At 51.8% G+C, this 13,516-nt stretch overlaps 3 protein-coding genes across 3 annotated transcripts; 2 read left to right on the top strand and 1 right to left on the bottom strand.

The window, feature by feature from the left end:
- Nucleotides 1–416: 416 nt before the first annotated feature.
- Nucleotides 417–5,050, top strand: N7532_004308 (ubiquitin-binding TORC1 subunit KOG1; the record flags this gene model as incomplete). The annotated part of the gene is given in 8 exon segments (XM_056616802.1): nucleotides 417–878; nucleotides 941–1,141; nucleotides 1,189–2,192; nucleotides 2,204–3,653; nucleotides 3,726–3,976; nucleotides 4,075–4,408; nucleotides 4,471–4,808; nucleotides 4,861–5,050. 8 exon segments carry the CDS (start codon nucleotides 417–419, stop codon nucleotides 5,048–5,050), a joined length of 4,230 nt encoding a protein of 1,409 aa, XP_056477159.1.
- Nucleotides 5,051–5,984: 934 nt separating this feature from the next.
- Nucleotides 5,985–6,444, top strand: N7532_004307 (uncharacterized protein; the record flags this gene model as incomplete). The annotated part of the gene is made up of 3 exons (XM_056616801.1): nucleotides 5,985–5,992; nucleotides 6,092–6,113; nucleotides 6,166–6,444. 3 exons carry the CDS (start codon nucleotides 5,985–5,987, stop codon nucleotides 6,442–6,444), a joined length of 309 nt encoding a protein of 102 aa, XP_056477158.1.
- A 3,626-nt stretch (nucleotides 6,445–10,070) lies between these two features.
- On the bottom strand, nucleotides 10,071–12,801 carry N7532_004306 (PA and RING finger domain protein; the record flags this gene model as incomplete). The annotated part of the gene is made up of 2 exons (XM_056616800.1): nucleotides 10,071–10,413; nucleotides 10,469–12,801. 2 exons carry the CDS (start codon nucleotides 12,799–12,801, stop codon nucleotides 10,071–10,073), a joined length of 2,676 nt encoding a protein of 891 aa, XP_056477157.1.
- Nucleotides 12,802–13,516: the final 715 nt, after the last annotated feature.

Raw genomic sequence — 13,516 nt, 5'->3', positions numbered from 1 at the left:
GAGTGGGTATTCATTATTATTCAATGTCTGCTGTTCGAAGTAAAAAGTGGAGCGCAACAGCTCCAACTCGTGGCCGGAGAAGCTTTCCTCTTCGGACAGCTGGATCATTAATAATCCGGCAACCGGAGCCTCACCAAGACAGGACGATTGCGTCGCTTGCGGTTCCGAGACCGCGGCTTGTTCGACGTTGGAAGCTCCGGTCTGAGCTGCGATATCGTCTGGTATCCTTTGGAAGCGCTCACTTAACCAAAGATCGCCCTTGTCGAGCACGCACCTTGGCCAAGCTCGAGTGCCGGACTGGTTAATCGTCGTGGGTCTGCTTCTGCTCGTCGCCTGCCCGACCACGCATCCCCGCGACCGTCCTACTACCTAATTTCGCCCAACCGCTCACGTCACACGATGACCGATTCTACAACATGAGGAATCCCACCGCAGACATGGAGCAAAACAACCAACAACCGGCGACGAATGGCTCAAATGAGCCCCGCCGCAGCAACAAGTCTGTTCGGGTCGCGTTTGGCCCCGGGCTAGATTCAACTATTCCCGCTCGCGAAAGATCTCCAGCTCCGCTGAGCAGCCACCATCGTTCTTTTACCACCGTTGAGCAGAAACAGCCCTCCCTGACACCACCGGCTCGCCCCACGAGCTCCGCCGGCGAGAATGCGGCAGCAGTGGTTGATACGCCGCCGCGACGGCCCTCCCCACGAAGGGCAAGAACCAGTCGTCCGGCGATGCTTAAACGGACGAGGAGTGACTATACTAATGGTCCGCATCCTGTCACTTTCGACAAGTCATCGGATGACGAAGAAGACTTTGCCATGCGACATGGGTGGCAGGAGGAGTATACCTCCAGCGAATACCTCAAGATCTTACATTCGGTAAGAATGTGCCGATCTATGGAATGTTGTATCGTGACCGGAGCTAACTTCATTTCTATTAGAACTTTTATATGTACTTCACCGAGAAACGCCACGAAACGAACGGTATCCCCAGAGACCCCGTGGGAAGCTGGCCAAGTCAGGATTGGCGCATGAAAGATCGATTGAAGACCGTGTCGGCAGCTCTGGCCATTTGCCTCAATATTGGCGTTGACCCTCCTGATGTTGTCAAGACAAACCCTACTTCAAAGCTCGAATGTTGGGTCGATCCGACCTCGACCACCGGTGGGGGCAAAACAAAATCATGGAGCAAATCGGGAAGAAGTTGCAGGAGCAGTACGAAACTCTGAGTCTCAGAACAAGGTACAAGCAATATCTCGATCCCTCGGTGGATGAAACCAAGAAATTCTGCATTTCGTTACGTCGGAATGCCAAGGATGAGCGGGTTCTTCTACATTACAACGGCCACGGAGTTCCTTTGCCAACGCAATCGGGCGAAATCTGGGTATTTAACAAGAACTATACGCAGTACATTCCTGTGCCCCTCTACGACCTTCAATCCTGGCTTGCTGGCCCAAGCCTGTTCGTGTTTGACGTGTCCCATGCGGGTAACATTGTTTCCAACTTTCATATGTTCGTGGAGAAGCACGAGAAGGAAAATGCAGAGGCCAAGAAACGGGACCCTAATGCTATCGTACAAAACTATGGCGATTGCATCCTCCTTGCAGCCTGTCAGAAAAACGAGTCGCTTCCTACAAATCCCGACCTCCCAGCCGATCTCTTTACCTGCTGTCTGACGACTCCGATTGAAATCGCTCTGCGATTCTTCATTCTTCAAAACCCACTCCGAACGGATTTCTCGATTGATGATTTCCGCGTCCCAGGCCGTCTCCAAGATCGCCGCAGTCCTCTGGGTGAACTCAATTGGATCTTCACCGCCATCACTGATACTATCGCATGGAATACACTTCCTCGCGCTCTTTTCAAAAAGCTTTTCCGCCAGGACCTTATGGTTGCGGCTCTCTTCCGAAACTTTCTGCTCAGTGAGCGCATCATGCGCACATACAAGTGCCACCCAATTTCCTCACCAGAACTTCCTGAGACTCATCATCATCCTCTCTGGAAGAGCTGGGATCTGGCTGTCGAAATGGTGCTTTCGCAATTGCCTGCTTTGATCGACCAGGAGGAAGGTCGTCGACAGTATGAATATCAGCACTCTGCCTTTTTTGCCGAGCAGCTCACTGCATTTGAGGTTTATCTCTCGTCTGGCCCTACGGAGAGAACCCCCCTGATCAACTTCCCATTGTGCTGCAGGTCCTACTCAGCCAGGCCCACCGACTGCGCGCCCTAATTTTGCTCAGCAAATTTTTGGATCTGGGCCCATGGGCTGTTCATCTTGCCCTTAGCATCGGCATCTTCCCTTACGTCGTTAAGCTTCTGCAATCAGCTGCTCAGGAGTTGAAGCCTGTCATGGTTTTCATTTGGGCAAGAATTATGGCCGTTGATCACACTGTTCAGAATGATCTTCTGAAAGACAACGGGATCCACTATTTTATCTCTATTCTCAACCCCTCCTCGCCTATTCCTGTCGGAAATGCCAGCGAGCACCGTGCTATGTGTGCATTCATCGTCTCTATTTTCTGTAAAAATTATCCGCAGGGCCAGAATGTGTGTTTGTCCGGAGAGCTTTTCGACTCGTGCCTAAGACATCTCGGAGACGTCGAGAACCCACTCCTACGCCAGTGGTCGTGTTTGTGTCTGAGCATGCTCTGGTGCGACTTCCCTGAAGCGAAGTGGATGGGGATTCGTTGTTCAGCGCCTTCCAGGCTATGTGAATTGAACTTTGATCCAGTCCCAGAAGTTCGTGCGGCAATGCTTCACGCAGTCACAACATTCCTTGGTATCCCTGACCTGACGGACCAAGTTGCACAAATCGAAGAGTCCTTGGCACTTTCTGTCCTACCTATGTCAGCTGATGGAAGTGTGCTCGTGAGAAAGGAGCTTCTGGTTTTCTTTTCAACATTCGTCAAGCGCCATCAGAACAAATTCTTGGTGGCAGCATACGAAGAATTGCAGGATGAGAAGCGATCCCTTGCTCAGCGCCTTCAGAATGAATTCGGGTCTAAGGAGGTACACAAGGGTGACCAGGGCTCTGACTCGAAGCAACGCCAACTTTCTCGCAACACTACCTTCGGGACTATTTGGAAGCAGGTCTTAATTTTTTCCGTTGACCCTCATCCCGATATTTCTCGAGATGCCGGTGTAATCGTCGACTATATTCACCTAGCCCTTCTGGACTCGCCGATGTCCAATATTGCCGACAAAATCAGGATTGAGATTCTTGATCTCACATATCGCCTTTCACAGAAACTGCAAATCCATGAGCGCTCTGAAACGAAGAAAATAGCACCTCCTTCGACGCCCCCATCCTCCACCGCTACAGCTTCAAAGCAAGAAGGCTACTTATCGCTTGGCTTCCGGCGTACAGCCAGTGTGGCTGCTTCGCTTAAAAATCTTGCCTTTGGTGGAGCATCAGGAGACCAGTCGTCAGAAAACTCACCTCCAGCTTCTCCCTCCAAGAGTCGCATGCCCATGACCCCCAGGGGCCGAGCACCTCCAGAATGGACTCGTCCTCCCGAAGTGAATGACCACGTCGCCCCAGCCACCGTGTACCACCAGGCTCCTACTCCAAGGTCCCGCGGCTTTGAACCTAAAGACCCTGAAGTCGCACCAATAATCCCACTGAAGAGCAGGTTCTTGGACTGGTCAACAGAGGTAAGTAATTTCAGCAAATTTATCAGGAAACACATACAGAAGGGCAACGAACATTTTCTCACCAATCCGAAGTATTTCCGGGAGCCCCAGATGAAACCCAACGAACCCGATGAGCCTGGTAGTTCTGATTACAATGAACGTCTCTGGAGGCGCAGCCGCAACGAGAAAATCATTACGGAAACTCAACCACTGAAGAGCAAAGCAGGGACAAGCCGGTGGGACAATTCCACTGCCCTTCTCACTAATCGAAGTCAGCCTTTAAAAATGTGTTTCCACCAATTCGAAGATCATCTTGCTGTTGCAGATGATCGTGACACCATCGCGTAAGTCCTGTGCGAGTGCGACGTCTTAGGCGAGGCTTTTTTATTTCTATTCTTTATTCTTCCTTTCTCCATCCCGATGCTAACATCATTTTCTGCAGGATTTGGGATTGGCAAACACACAAGCAGCTGAATCAGTTCTCGAACGGCAACCCAGTCGGGTCGAAAATTAACGAAGTGCGGTATATTAACGAGGACGATCAAGCCTTGCTGTTGACCGGCTCCTCCGACGGCGTGCTCAAGCTCTACCGCAACTACGAATTTGACGAACGAATCGAGGTCGTCACGGCTTTCCGGGCCTTGCCCGAGCTTCTTCCTAGCAATCGCAATGCCGGCCTTGTACTGGACTGGCAACAAGGCCAAGGGAAAGCCCTCGTTGCGGGAGATGTGAAAGTGATTCGTGTCTGGAATGCCGCAACTGAAGTTTGCACAAATGTAGGTTGATATCCCAAGCCGCGTACTATTCGAGTGTGTCTTCTAACCAGGAATCTTTCAAGGATATACCCGCACGGTCCGGTTCTTGCATCACATCTCTGACATCCGACCAAGTTGCCGGCAATATCTTCGTGGCTGGATTCGGTGATGGAGCCGTTCGAGTCTTTGATCAGCGACTGAAACCCACCACATCTATGGTCAAGGTCTGGCGTGAGCATAAGCAGTGGATCACAAATGTGCATATGCAGCGTGGTGGCCTACGTGAACTCATCTCGGGCAGCCGTAACGGCGAAATTCGACTGTGGGATCTCCGAATGGACAATCCGCTTTCTACCATATACGCGACTAAGGACACACTTCGAACGCTCAGCGTCCATGAGCATGCTCCCGTGTTCAGCATGTATGTCCGCAACTCCCGGGGGCATTCGATGAATTTTTACTAACTTAACCAGGGGCACAAATCGTCACGAAGTCAAAACTTACAACGTCGATGGCACCTATCTCTCTAGCTTTGAGCCGTACTCGAGCTTCCTTCACCACAATCGCTCTTCACCCATCGCCAGCGCGGCTTTTCACCCCCACCGCATGATGCTCGCATGCGCCGCTTTGAATGACAACCATATCAATCTCGTGTCCTGCTAGACCCGCTCAACGACCAGCTCAGCCAGACCGAGATATTCTTCTTGTATGACCTTTTTCGTGCCATATTGAATGACACACAATGCACAATTTGCAGGTTTTAAGGCGTTTTGGTCAGTGCTCCAAGCAAATTTTGCTCGATTTTTATGCCTTTTCTGCCCTCCCTTTTACACTTCTTGCTTCGGGCTTCAGTTACTCAGATCTCTCCCGAATTTCTTCTTTCTTATGTTCACTTTTCTTTCACGAGATGAAGTATTGCGTATTAATACCAATCCTTCCACACTTTGTTCTCTTGCTCTTTTCTTTCAGTACTTAATATCCCGCGTTGGTATAAGGCTTTCCAGAGAGAAAACCTATTTGAATGGACTGTTATAATAGTTTCAAATGAATGGAAACGGATTCATTCTCTAGGGCTTCTCTCTAAAGTAATATCTCTGCTCTTGTTCATATTTAGTAATCTGAAAGGATTTGTTCCTATGTTCATACCAAAAAAACTCCCTCTATGATTATTTGATAGCCCTGAAGCCATAGGTACTACCTACTACTACAATTTCACTAGTAGTGTACCGACGAGTCCTTGAAGACGTCACTACTTGCTGGGCCAGACCAAATGAGGGCTAAGTATGTCACGTGAATACACATAGTCAGGCTTTACCTTGATCCTCCACACGGATTTAATATGACATGGAAATGAAAGTTATTATTCCATGAACTAAAAATAAACTAAAAATACATTGAACACATTTCTTTCTTTCTTTTTTTTCTCTTTCGAAAATTCCAAAAAAAAAATTGCAAAAAATAACACAAAAAAATTTAAAACTAAACAACAAAAAATCAATACCCCCGTCGTCCACCCCCGCACGCAAATCGCCCCTCACTCCTCCACAACGGGAGTACTTTCGCGCTTACGAGCGGCGATAAAGTGCCTCTATATCGTATGGAGGAGTGAGTGACGGCTCAAACGGCCGGTAAATGAAGGTATGAACCGCAGAGGGGTCAGGTTCATACCGGGCGTACCGATCACCTTCGGGCTGATCGGTACAGCCGCGTGGCGGCGGGGGCGAACGTCGGTAGGGCGGACGCTGGAATATTGTTACACAAGGTTGACTAGGATTTAGTTTCTCGAGATTGACTCACCTTCTCACCCTGAACGGGCGTGGCGGGGCTGGAAGTTTCCAGCCCCGGAGACGAAACGGGCTGGCCTGGTGCACGAGCACCGGTACCAGCAGAAGCCATGTACGGCACATGGCAAGGGTGGTTCAAAAAGCCCTGCCGGATCTGGAAATTATCTCGGACCTTGGGATTATCCCAACGAGGAATTCCGTGGCGATCGAACGGAGCAGTTTGTTGGCGCGGCGGGCAACCTCCCGAAGGAGAAAGCCCTGGAGGAGCACTGACATTAGCATATTGATCACTATGGCTGGCCAGTTGTTCGAAGGCCTTGGCAAATAGTGATGTCAAGTCGTCTGGTTGCTTACCTCCCGCGAGTTTTTCTTCTCCTGTGACTTGCTGGCGTCGCGAGACTTGCTGATATGTCGTAGGCGGATACTGACTTGCCGTGGATCGCTGGTTTTCTGCAGCTTGCTGATTTCTCACAGCTCGTTCCCTTCCTACAATTCGCCATTCTTCGGTGAATTGTTCAGTTCTCGCAGAGGGTGGGTCTTCAAGAACTCTCCAGGTATCCGAGGGTCGCGTACCTCCAATGAATCGCTGGCCTCCAACAGCTTGCTGATTTCCTGTGGGTGCCGGTCGTCCCACGTCTGGCTTGTCTTCCGGGGTGTTAGCCCAGATTTCCCTCAGGTCTCGAAAGCCTCCGCCTCCCATGAGACGTCGAGCCGAACCAGGTTGCTGGTCAATGACGAATGGCCGATCTACCGTGGGTTGTTCCTGTCCGCCGTCTTGAATGTGGACTCGGCCCAGTCGCAGAAAGTCCTGTTGCGTATCCCAATACCAAGAACTGAATGGAGGATCACCAGAAATTGGAGCTTGGTTACTAGGAGAAGCTGGGTGACTCGGACCACTGTTCTGAGGAGCGGTGTTGGGAACAGTGTCAAGGCTGTAGACCGAAGACAGCTCGTTTCCAGCCCTTTCGGTAGCAGGTAGTGCCGCCGCCGGCCACATATTATCGTTGGATTCGAACCACGAATCTTCTTGCATGCGGATGATCTGGCGAAGTCTTGTTTCACCACCAAACCGGGCCGTGTTGGTCGTAGCCTGTTGAGCCATGCCGGACTGCTGAGGAATGTCATGCTGTTGAGGCATGTCGGGTTGTCGAGCTATCTCAATCTGTTGGGTATTGCCAGGCTGGAAGCTTTCTCCTTGCGGGCTCATTGGGTTCATGTTTCCAGTTCCAGCTGGTAAGCCCCGGCTGTATTGCGGGCTGACAGGATGGGGGCAATTGATGCCGAGGATTCTAGCATTGATTTCATCATACGGTTTGCTGATGACCGAGAAAGGGATCCAGCCAGAAGCAGTATGGCTGGTGCGGACAAAAAAGTCATCCTTGCCTTTGAGCGGCTGAGAGGGATCCTTCAGCTGCTCATTGGAGAGGCTCTGCTGCTCATTGGGATCTCCCACAGGCTGAGTCGGGCCAGCCATCGGGATGCTTCTTTTGGCGGAAGGGGTACTTTGTGGTCCACCATAATGGTGGGTTTCGAGCATTGATGCCTCAAGGGTGGAGCCTTGGTGAGTTGCAGAGGCCATAGGTACCTTGGAGCTACCGCCCAGCATGGTGCTGGCCTCTGGAATGTGTGTCTCTTTCAGCGGAGAGGGAACCTTTGGTGCGTTGGGGCCAGTAAATCGCGCAGCTCCGCTCGGCTTAGTGCTCGCCGGTTCCTTTGCATAGCTTCGGGACACAGAAGAACTCTCAATGTTGGATTGTCTAGGTGTTGGCGTCACCTGAGAGGAAGCCTGCTGCGGCTTTGATGCGTCTTCGTTTCCCATCAAAGGTAGCTTCTTGGCAGAAGCAGGCTGGAAGGGCGCCACTGTAGGCACCAAAGGACGAGACGACCGAGTAGTCGAAGGCGAAGTTGTTGCCGAGGTTGTTGATTTGGATTTCTGAGGAGTTTCTACCTCGGATATCTGAGAGGCTGTGCTCTCAGCTGTCGCGGCCGTGCCATGTTGAGGGATTGTTCCAATGGGCGCTTGAGTTTGATATTGATAGTCCATTGGGCCCTGCTGGGGCATGTAGTTCGGGGCGAAGCGGTTGAAACCCGGAGGAGGAGTTCCCTGATACTGGGGGGCGTGGTACGTCGAACAAGGGTCGGTGACGGGGTGCAACACGGGGACTCCCGGGGGGAAGTAAAAGGTACGGTTGTCATAACCGGGGTGGCTCGGCACAGGTTGCGCATACTGTCCCCGGTAAGCGAAAGGATGAGGAGGATAAGGATTGGGGGAGAAAGATGGGAGTTGGGGATATCCGAAGGCTGGCTGGTGGTGAGGGCCGCCCAGGAAGCCCGCGGGAGCTGTCGGGGCATTCAGAAAACCCGTTGAGGCTTGCACCGGAGCCGTGGGAACATTGTGGACCGGGCGATGGGTTGTCGGCAGCAGCTGGGGTTGGCTGCCAGTGCTCCGGCTGGACAGTGCAGGCGAGTTGCGAGCGGGACTGGATGATGCTTTCTTATCCATGTTGGATGAGATAGCAGTAAACACAGTTGGGATAGCAATGAAAGAAGATGAATCGTAACGAAAACGACGAGGGAAGGATGAAAATCGAAAAATGGGCGAGGAGAGGAGGAAGAGGAGAGAATCGAAGAGGAGAAATGTGTGAATAAATAGACGAGGGGAGACGGAACTTCCCAGAGTTGCAGGCTGGTGAGGCAGGTGCGGTCGTCGTCGTCGTCGCCAGGCAGGTGCGGCGGCCCTCGCGCCTTCCCTTCTGACATGACAGCAGGCTCTCGTGCCGGAAGTTCCCATTGGAAATGATAGTAGGCCCCTCGACTCGCAGACTGGTCCTGTGGATGAATGTCCGCATCTTATATCAAAAATTTCCTGTACTTACTACTTGTATTCCTGCACCGTAATGGAACAATGGCGGGTTCGACAGATTCAGTGGGTTCTCAATGCTTGGGGCCAAGGCGTTACGAAACGCAGCGTGCAAGTATGGTTATGTCCGGCGAGTGGTCAACGGTAACTAGATGGAATACTATGAAGCACTCATCCAGGTTTCGCCTGAACCTGAAAAGATACTGCTCCTCTGCTCAACGTTACGATGCATGAGCGGCCTTGGGAGCTCTTGCCTGATCCTCGAGACCTCTTGAGACGCTGATGCGAGGCGTGATGTCTTTCTTGTCATTTCAAAGTGTTCATGCTGGAAAAGACACGCGTTAAATTGCAGTTGATCTTGTATAACGCCATTAGCATTGCCTAGCATGTTGTTTTATATAATGACACAAGGATATCCTCATGGAGGAAGCGACGCTCTTCGTCCCAAGCCCCTTGGACTTCAACCCCATGGGTTGGCATACTGCGGATGTTTAGCATCATCCAGAAATATAATTCTAGAATACGATCTAGGGTAGGGGCTTAGCTACACACCTTCAAGTTCTTCGGAGAATCCCAGGCGGTGTCTCCTTTCTTGGACACCGTCAAGGTAGAAAACTACTAGTAGTAAGTTGGAATGGGAGAAGGAACTCGGTCTATGACTTCATTGGGCACCCGTGATCGAATTGAAAACAAAGAGGCGACCCCGAAAAACAGCGCTGGCTAGAGGGCATGATAAAATGGGTCTGAATAAAGGTACTCGTGCTCATAGGAACCTTCATCTGACAAACAATAGAGGTGTCAAACGGTTGACCCGCGGTGTACCCGGCCGCCTCAACAGGGTCACGGGTGCTTGCAATCGCCTAGCACTCCCTAGCTGTTCCCGCCGAACGCCCTATAAATCATTTCGGAATCAAACCATCGCTAATGTAGCATGCGTGAAAAGAACTGGGGAGTAAGTGCCACTCTGTGGTTGGAAAAAGAGGCAAAGAAGAGGAATGGGGGATGGGGAAAAAAAATAGACAGGAAATCAGTGGCGTGGTTAGCGGTTCCGGTCCGCACGAGCTTGGTGCCAAATAGTATCGCCGCTCAGAGCGGAGAAGCTAAGCGAAGCTAGATTCCTCCAGCTTGATTGCGGTGCAGAATGCGCGTGGCCGTCAAGGCCTGCGTTCTGCTCGGTGTCCGGGTCATTATCATCGTGAACGCTGTCAATGAGAAGTGGAGCGGAAGATGATTCCGATTGTGGATTTGACTCCTGGGGATGACGGCGCGCGATCTCTTCGCCTTGTTCGCGGGCTGCATCGCCCTGCGGATGAGCCATGGAGCGAACCACATCCCCTTTGCAGATTGGACAGGTTCGCCGTCGGGTTGTAAGCCAAGGAGTACTAGAATAATGTTAACTATACGGACCAGTATGGCCACGGCCGGAGTGTAACTCACATGCATTCCGCGTGGAATTCATGGCCGCAAGGCAAACTCATAACTCGACTTTGTCCATCGATATACTCCTCGAGACAAACGACGCATTCAACCTGCCTCCCAGTGTATTTGCGACGCCATAAAGTCGATCCCGATTGGACTGCAACGAATTTTTCGTCCTTCGGAATCGTCGATGAGTCCACGATCATGCCAGCGATAGTCTGAGAACGCGATCGAGTGGGGCGAGAGGTACCGGATCTGTTATCATCGCCAAGTAGTGGAGACGCTGGCGTCACAGGACCCGAACTAGTATGCCGCAGAGAGCTCGAGCTAGACGAAGACGAGACACTTGCAATCGTGTGATATGTTCGAACGGGAAGGCGCTCAACGACCGACTTGGGAGCACGCCAACGACGGCGCCTGATTCGGGACCGCAGCAACAACAAAGCGTAGACAACGGTTAACGTCAGGAGCGGGCTAATCACTAGAACCAAAAGAGTATCGAAAAATGGACTGGTTGACATGCTGGTAGGCGTCAAGGTCACCCAAAGACCATCATGCTCTGAGAGCAGGGGAGTCACGGGGCTCGACGATTGGGCCATGTTTTGGATCTTCTGGTAAGCGGGGGGATTCTGGGTTGATGGAGGTGAAGATGGCTGAGCTGCTTGCTTCGAATCTTCATCATCATAACCCCAACCGAAGTGGTTCGAAAACCAACCCTTTCCGGGTTTAGTGAACCCATCTTTCGCGGAATTGGTAACCCTCTCTGACTCTTCCAAACTGGTGTCACGGACATTACCAGTGGACTTATCAATGCTCTGGTATTCGCCACTACCAGGCGTAATACTTCCGCCGCGCAGAATATTACCCCCCGTGGCCATTTCAGTCTCGGGCAAAGTCATCTTCTGGTTGTCCTTGCCGCTTGAAGAAGTGCTGGGCGTCGGAAGGGCGCTTCCGCGTGGTGGCATCAGATCAGGATCTCTCCAGTCCTGAACGCCAATGACAAAGTCGTCCCCACTGGTATTTTCGGAGGGTAGACCAGATTGGGCATTTGCTGGAGTGTCATCAACTTTGCCCCGATAACGGTAATGTTCCCTGGAGTTCTTTGAAGAATCCTTTCGAGAATTTGCTTTATCCCATGAATTTAGCATCATCCAGTCGATGTTGCCACTGCTGGGTGGACGACGACTGTCTCCCACATTGTTCGGCCCTCCGTGTTCACTGCATAGGCCGAGGAGAGAGCCAAGCGTGCGGAAGAAACCGCCACGGGATTTTGTATCGGAAATTGGTCGTTCATCAGTTGTGGAAAGACTCGTAGGGGTAGGCGTGGCCGTGGCCACTGCAATCGCTGTCGATGTCGTTTTGGGAGCATCGGCGTTAGCTTGGCCAGCCAGTTTCGCCTGTAGTGATTTCAAAGCATCTCCAAATTGTCGGTTTGCGCCGGGATGAGCTGGCATCAATGATGAAAGAAGGTGGGCGGTTGTATGGGAGGTAAACATGGCCGGAATGGAAACGTTGGATGTATCACCCCGCGCATACATGGTCACCAAGTTACCACCGCGGGTATCGTCACCCACAATCACAGCAATAGCACCTCGGCGCTGGGCCCACTTGACTTTCTCTAGGAACCCACAGCCACCTCGACTCAGCAATACAACATTTCCCTGAATCTCGGCAGTTTCTTGCAACGATTGGATGTCGGCATGCGTGGTTTGCTTGGCTTGTATGTAGTCACCATGCTTCTGGGCCGCCCTCGCGTCTGATACACCGGACTCTGGCAACGGGTGGTGCAAATGATCATCAGTTCCGTCATTCGAAGAGGGGAACGCGCCTTCGTGTCGATCATTTTGCCGGGCGGGTTCAGCCTGCGATGGCAACCGGGGTTGATTTTGTGGAACAGCGACATCTTCCACTGTACCACTTCCGGGTCTTCCGGGCTTCTGTTCTGATCCCTTGGGAAGTGAATCCTGATTCTTGTGTCCAGAGCCCTCGCCCCAGCCTGGGATGTCAGAGCAACCGAGCTCCCCCTCCGCGCCAGCTGCGAGACCTCCCTCTCCAAAGCCACTTCCTACCCACAGCTGGCCACTCAAGCCTTTGCCTGGTAGCAGGGGACCGAATGCCGCCGGGCGGGCGAGGAAGAAGGTCGAATTGTCATCGGTGAGGCTAATAATGGCTGATGGAGGGAACAGCGAAGTCGGAATGTTGAAGGAAAATAGGGCATGTAACCCAGACGTCCGGCCAGCGAGCGTATTGGGGGTTGCGACAGTCGGCGATGAGAGCGCGGAAAAGAGGGTGAGGAAAATGGGGAAGAAGATTAGGCAGAAGAGTCCCAGAAGGAGACGTGGTGGCCGCATGTCTGGCAACGGATGAGTCGAAAAAAGAAAAGCCGTATCGCTCGCAAGAAAAATGACAGAAATAGGTAGACGTTCGACGGATCCCTCTGAGGGGATTGCCAGAAATTCTCGTTGTATGACAACGGCTGATGGACCAAACGGTCTACCAATCCAACGGTTGGCGGCTAGCTCAGGTGGCCACTCATCGAGAGAAATGAACAGCACCGCTGATCAAAACAAATCGACAGCGACGACCAGCACCCAAGAAACTGAAAGGGAGTACTTCAAGGGGATGCGGAAGGAGATGATGAAGTCAGTCGGAGTGGAGAAGGGGAGGTGAGCTGATTGATTACATAACACCATGTGACGGCATCGTGGGTCGGGTGTTGGATGCCTGAGGCTTCCATGCCAAAATGTCTTGTTTCAGTTGTCCTGTTGTCGCATCGACATCGCAACACCAGGGTCAGACGAGGCAGGAAATGGCAGGATTACCAAATGACGTATGGAAAGTCAATATCACGTACGGGCCAGAGAGGTCAAAAATAATTCCTGGATCCCAGCACCTATCTACATGGGGAAATATAAATCAATATGAGAACAACTCTACCTCAAGACATCGGCCATTTTGTATCGTGAAAATCCTCCTAGACCGACTCCGCCAGTCCACGCTCGTTTATTGAGTCCGCATGGTCATTAACTCTCAATCAAATCATCGAGCATACCCTCAGCCACCCCT

This window comes from Penicillium argentinense (genome assembly GCF_028826775.1).
Source record: "Penicillium argentinense strain IBT 30761 chromosome Unknown utg000004l_segment0_segment0, whole genome shotgun sequence".
Classification (NCBI taxonomy): domain Eukaryota; kingdom Fungi; phylum Ascomycota; class Eurotiomycetes; order Eurotiales; family Aspergillaceae; genus Penicillium; species Penicillium argentinense.
This window is presented reverse-complemented; position numbering and strand designations above follow the sequence as displayed.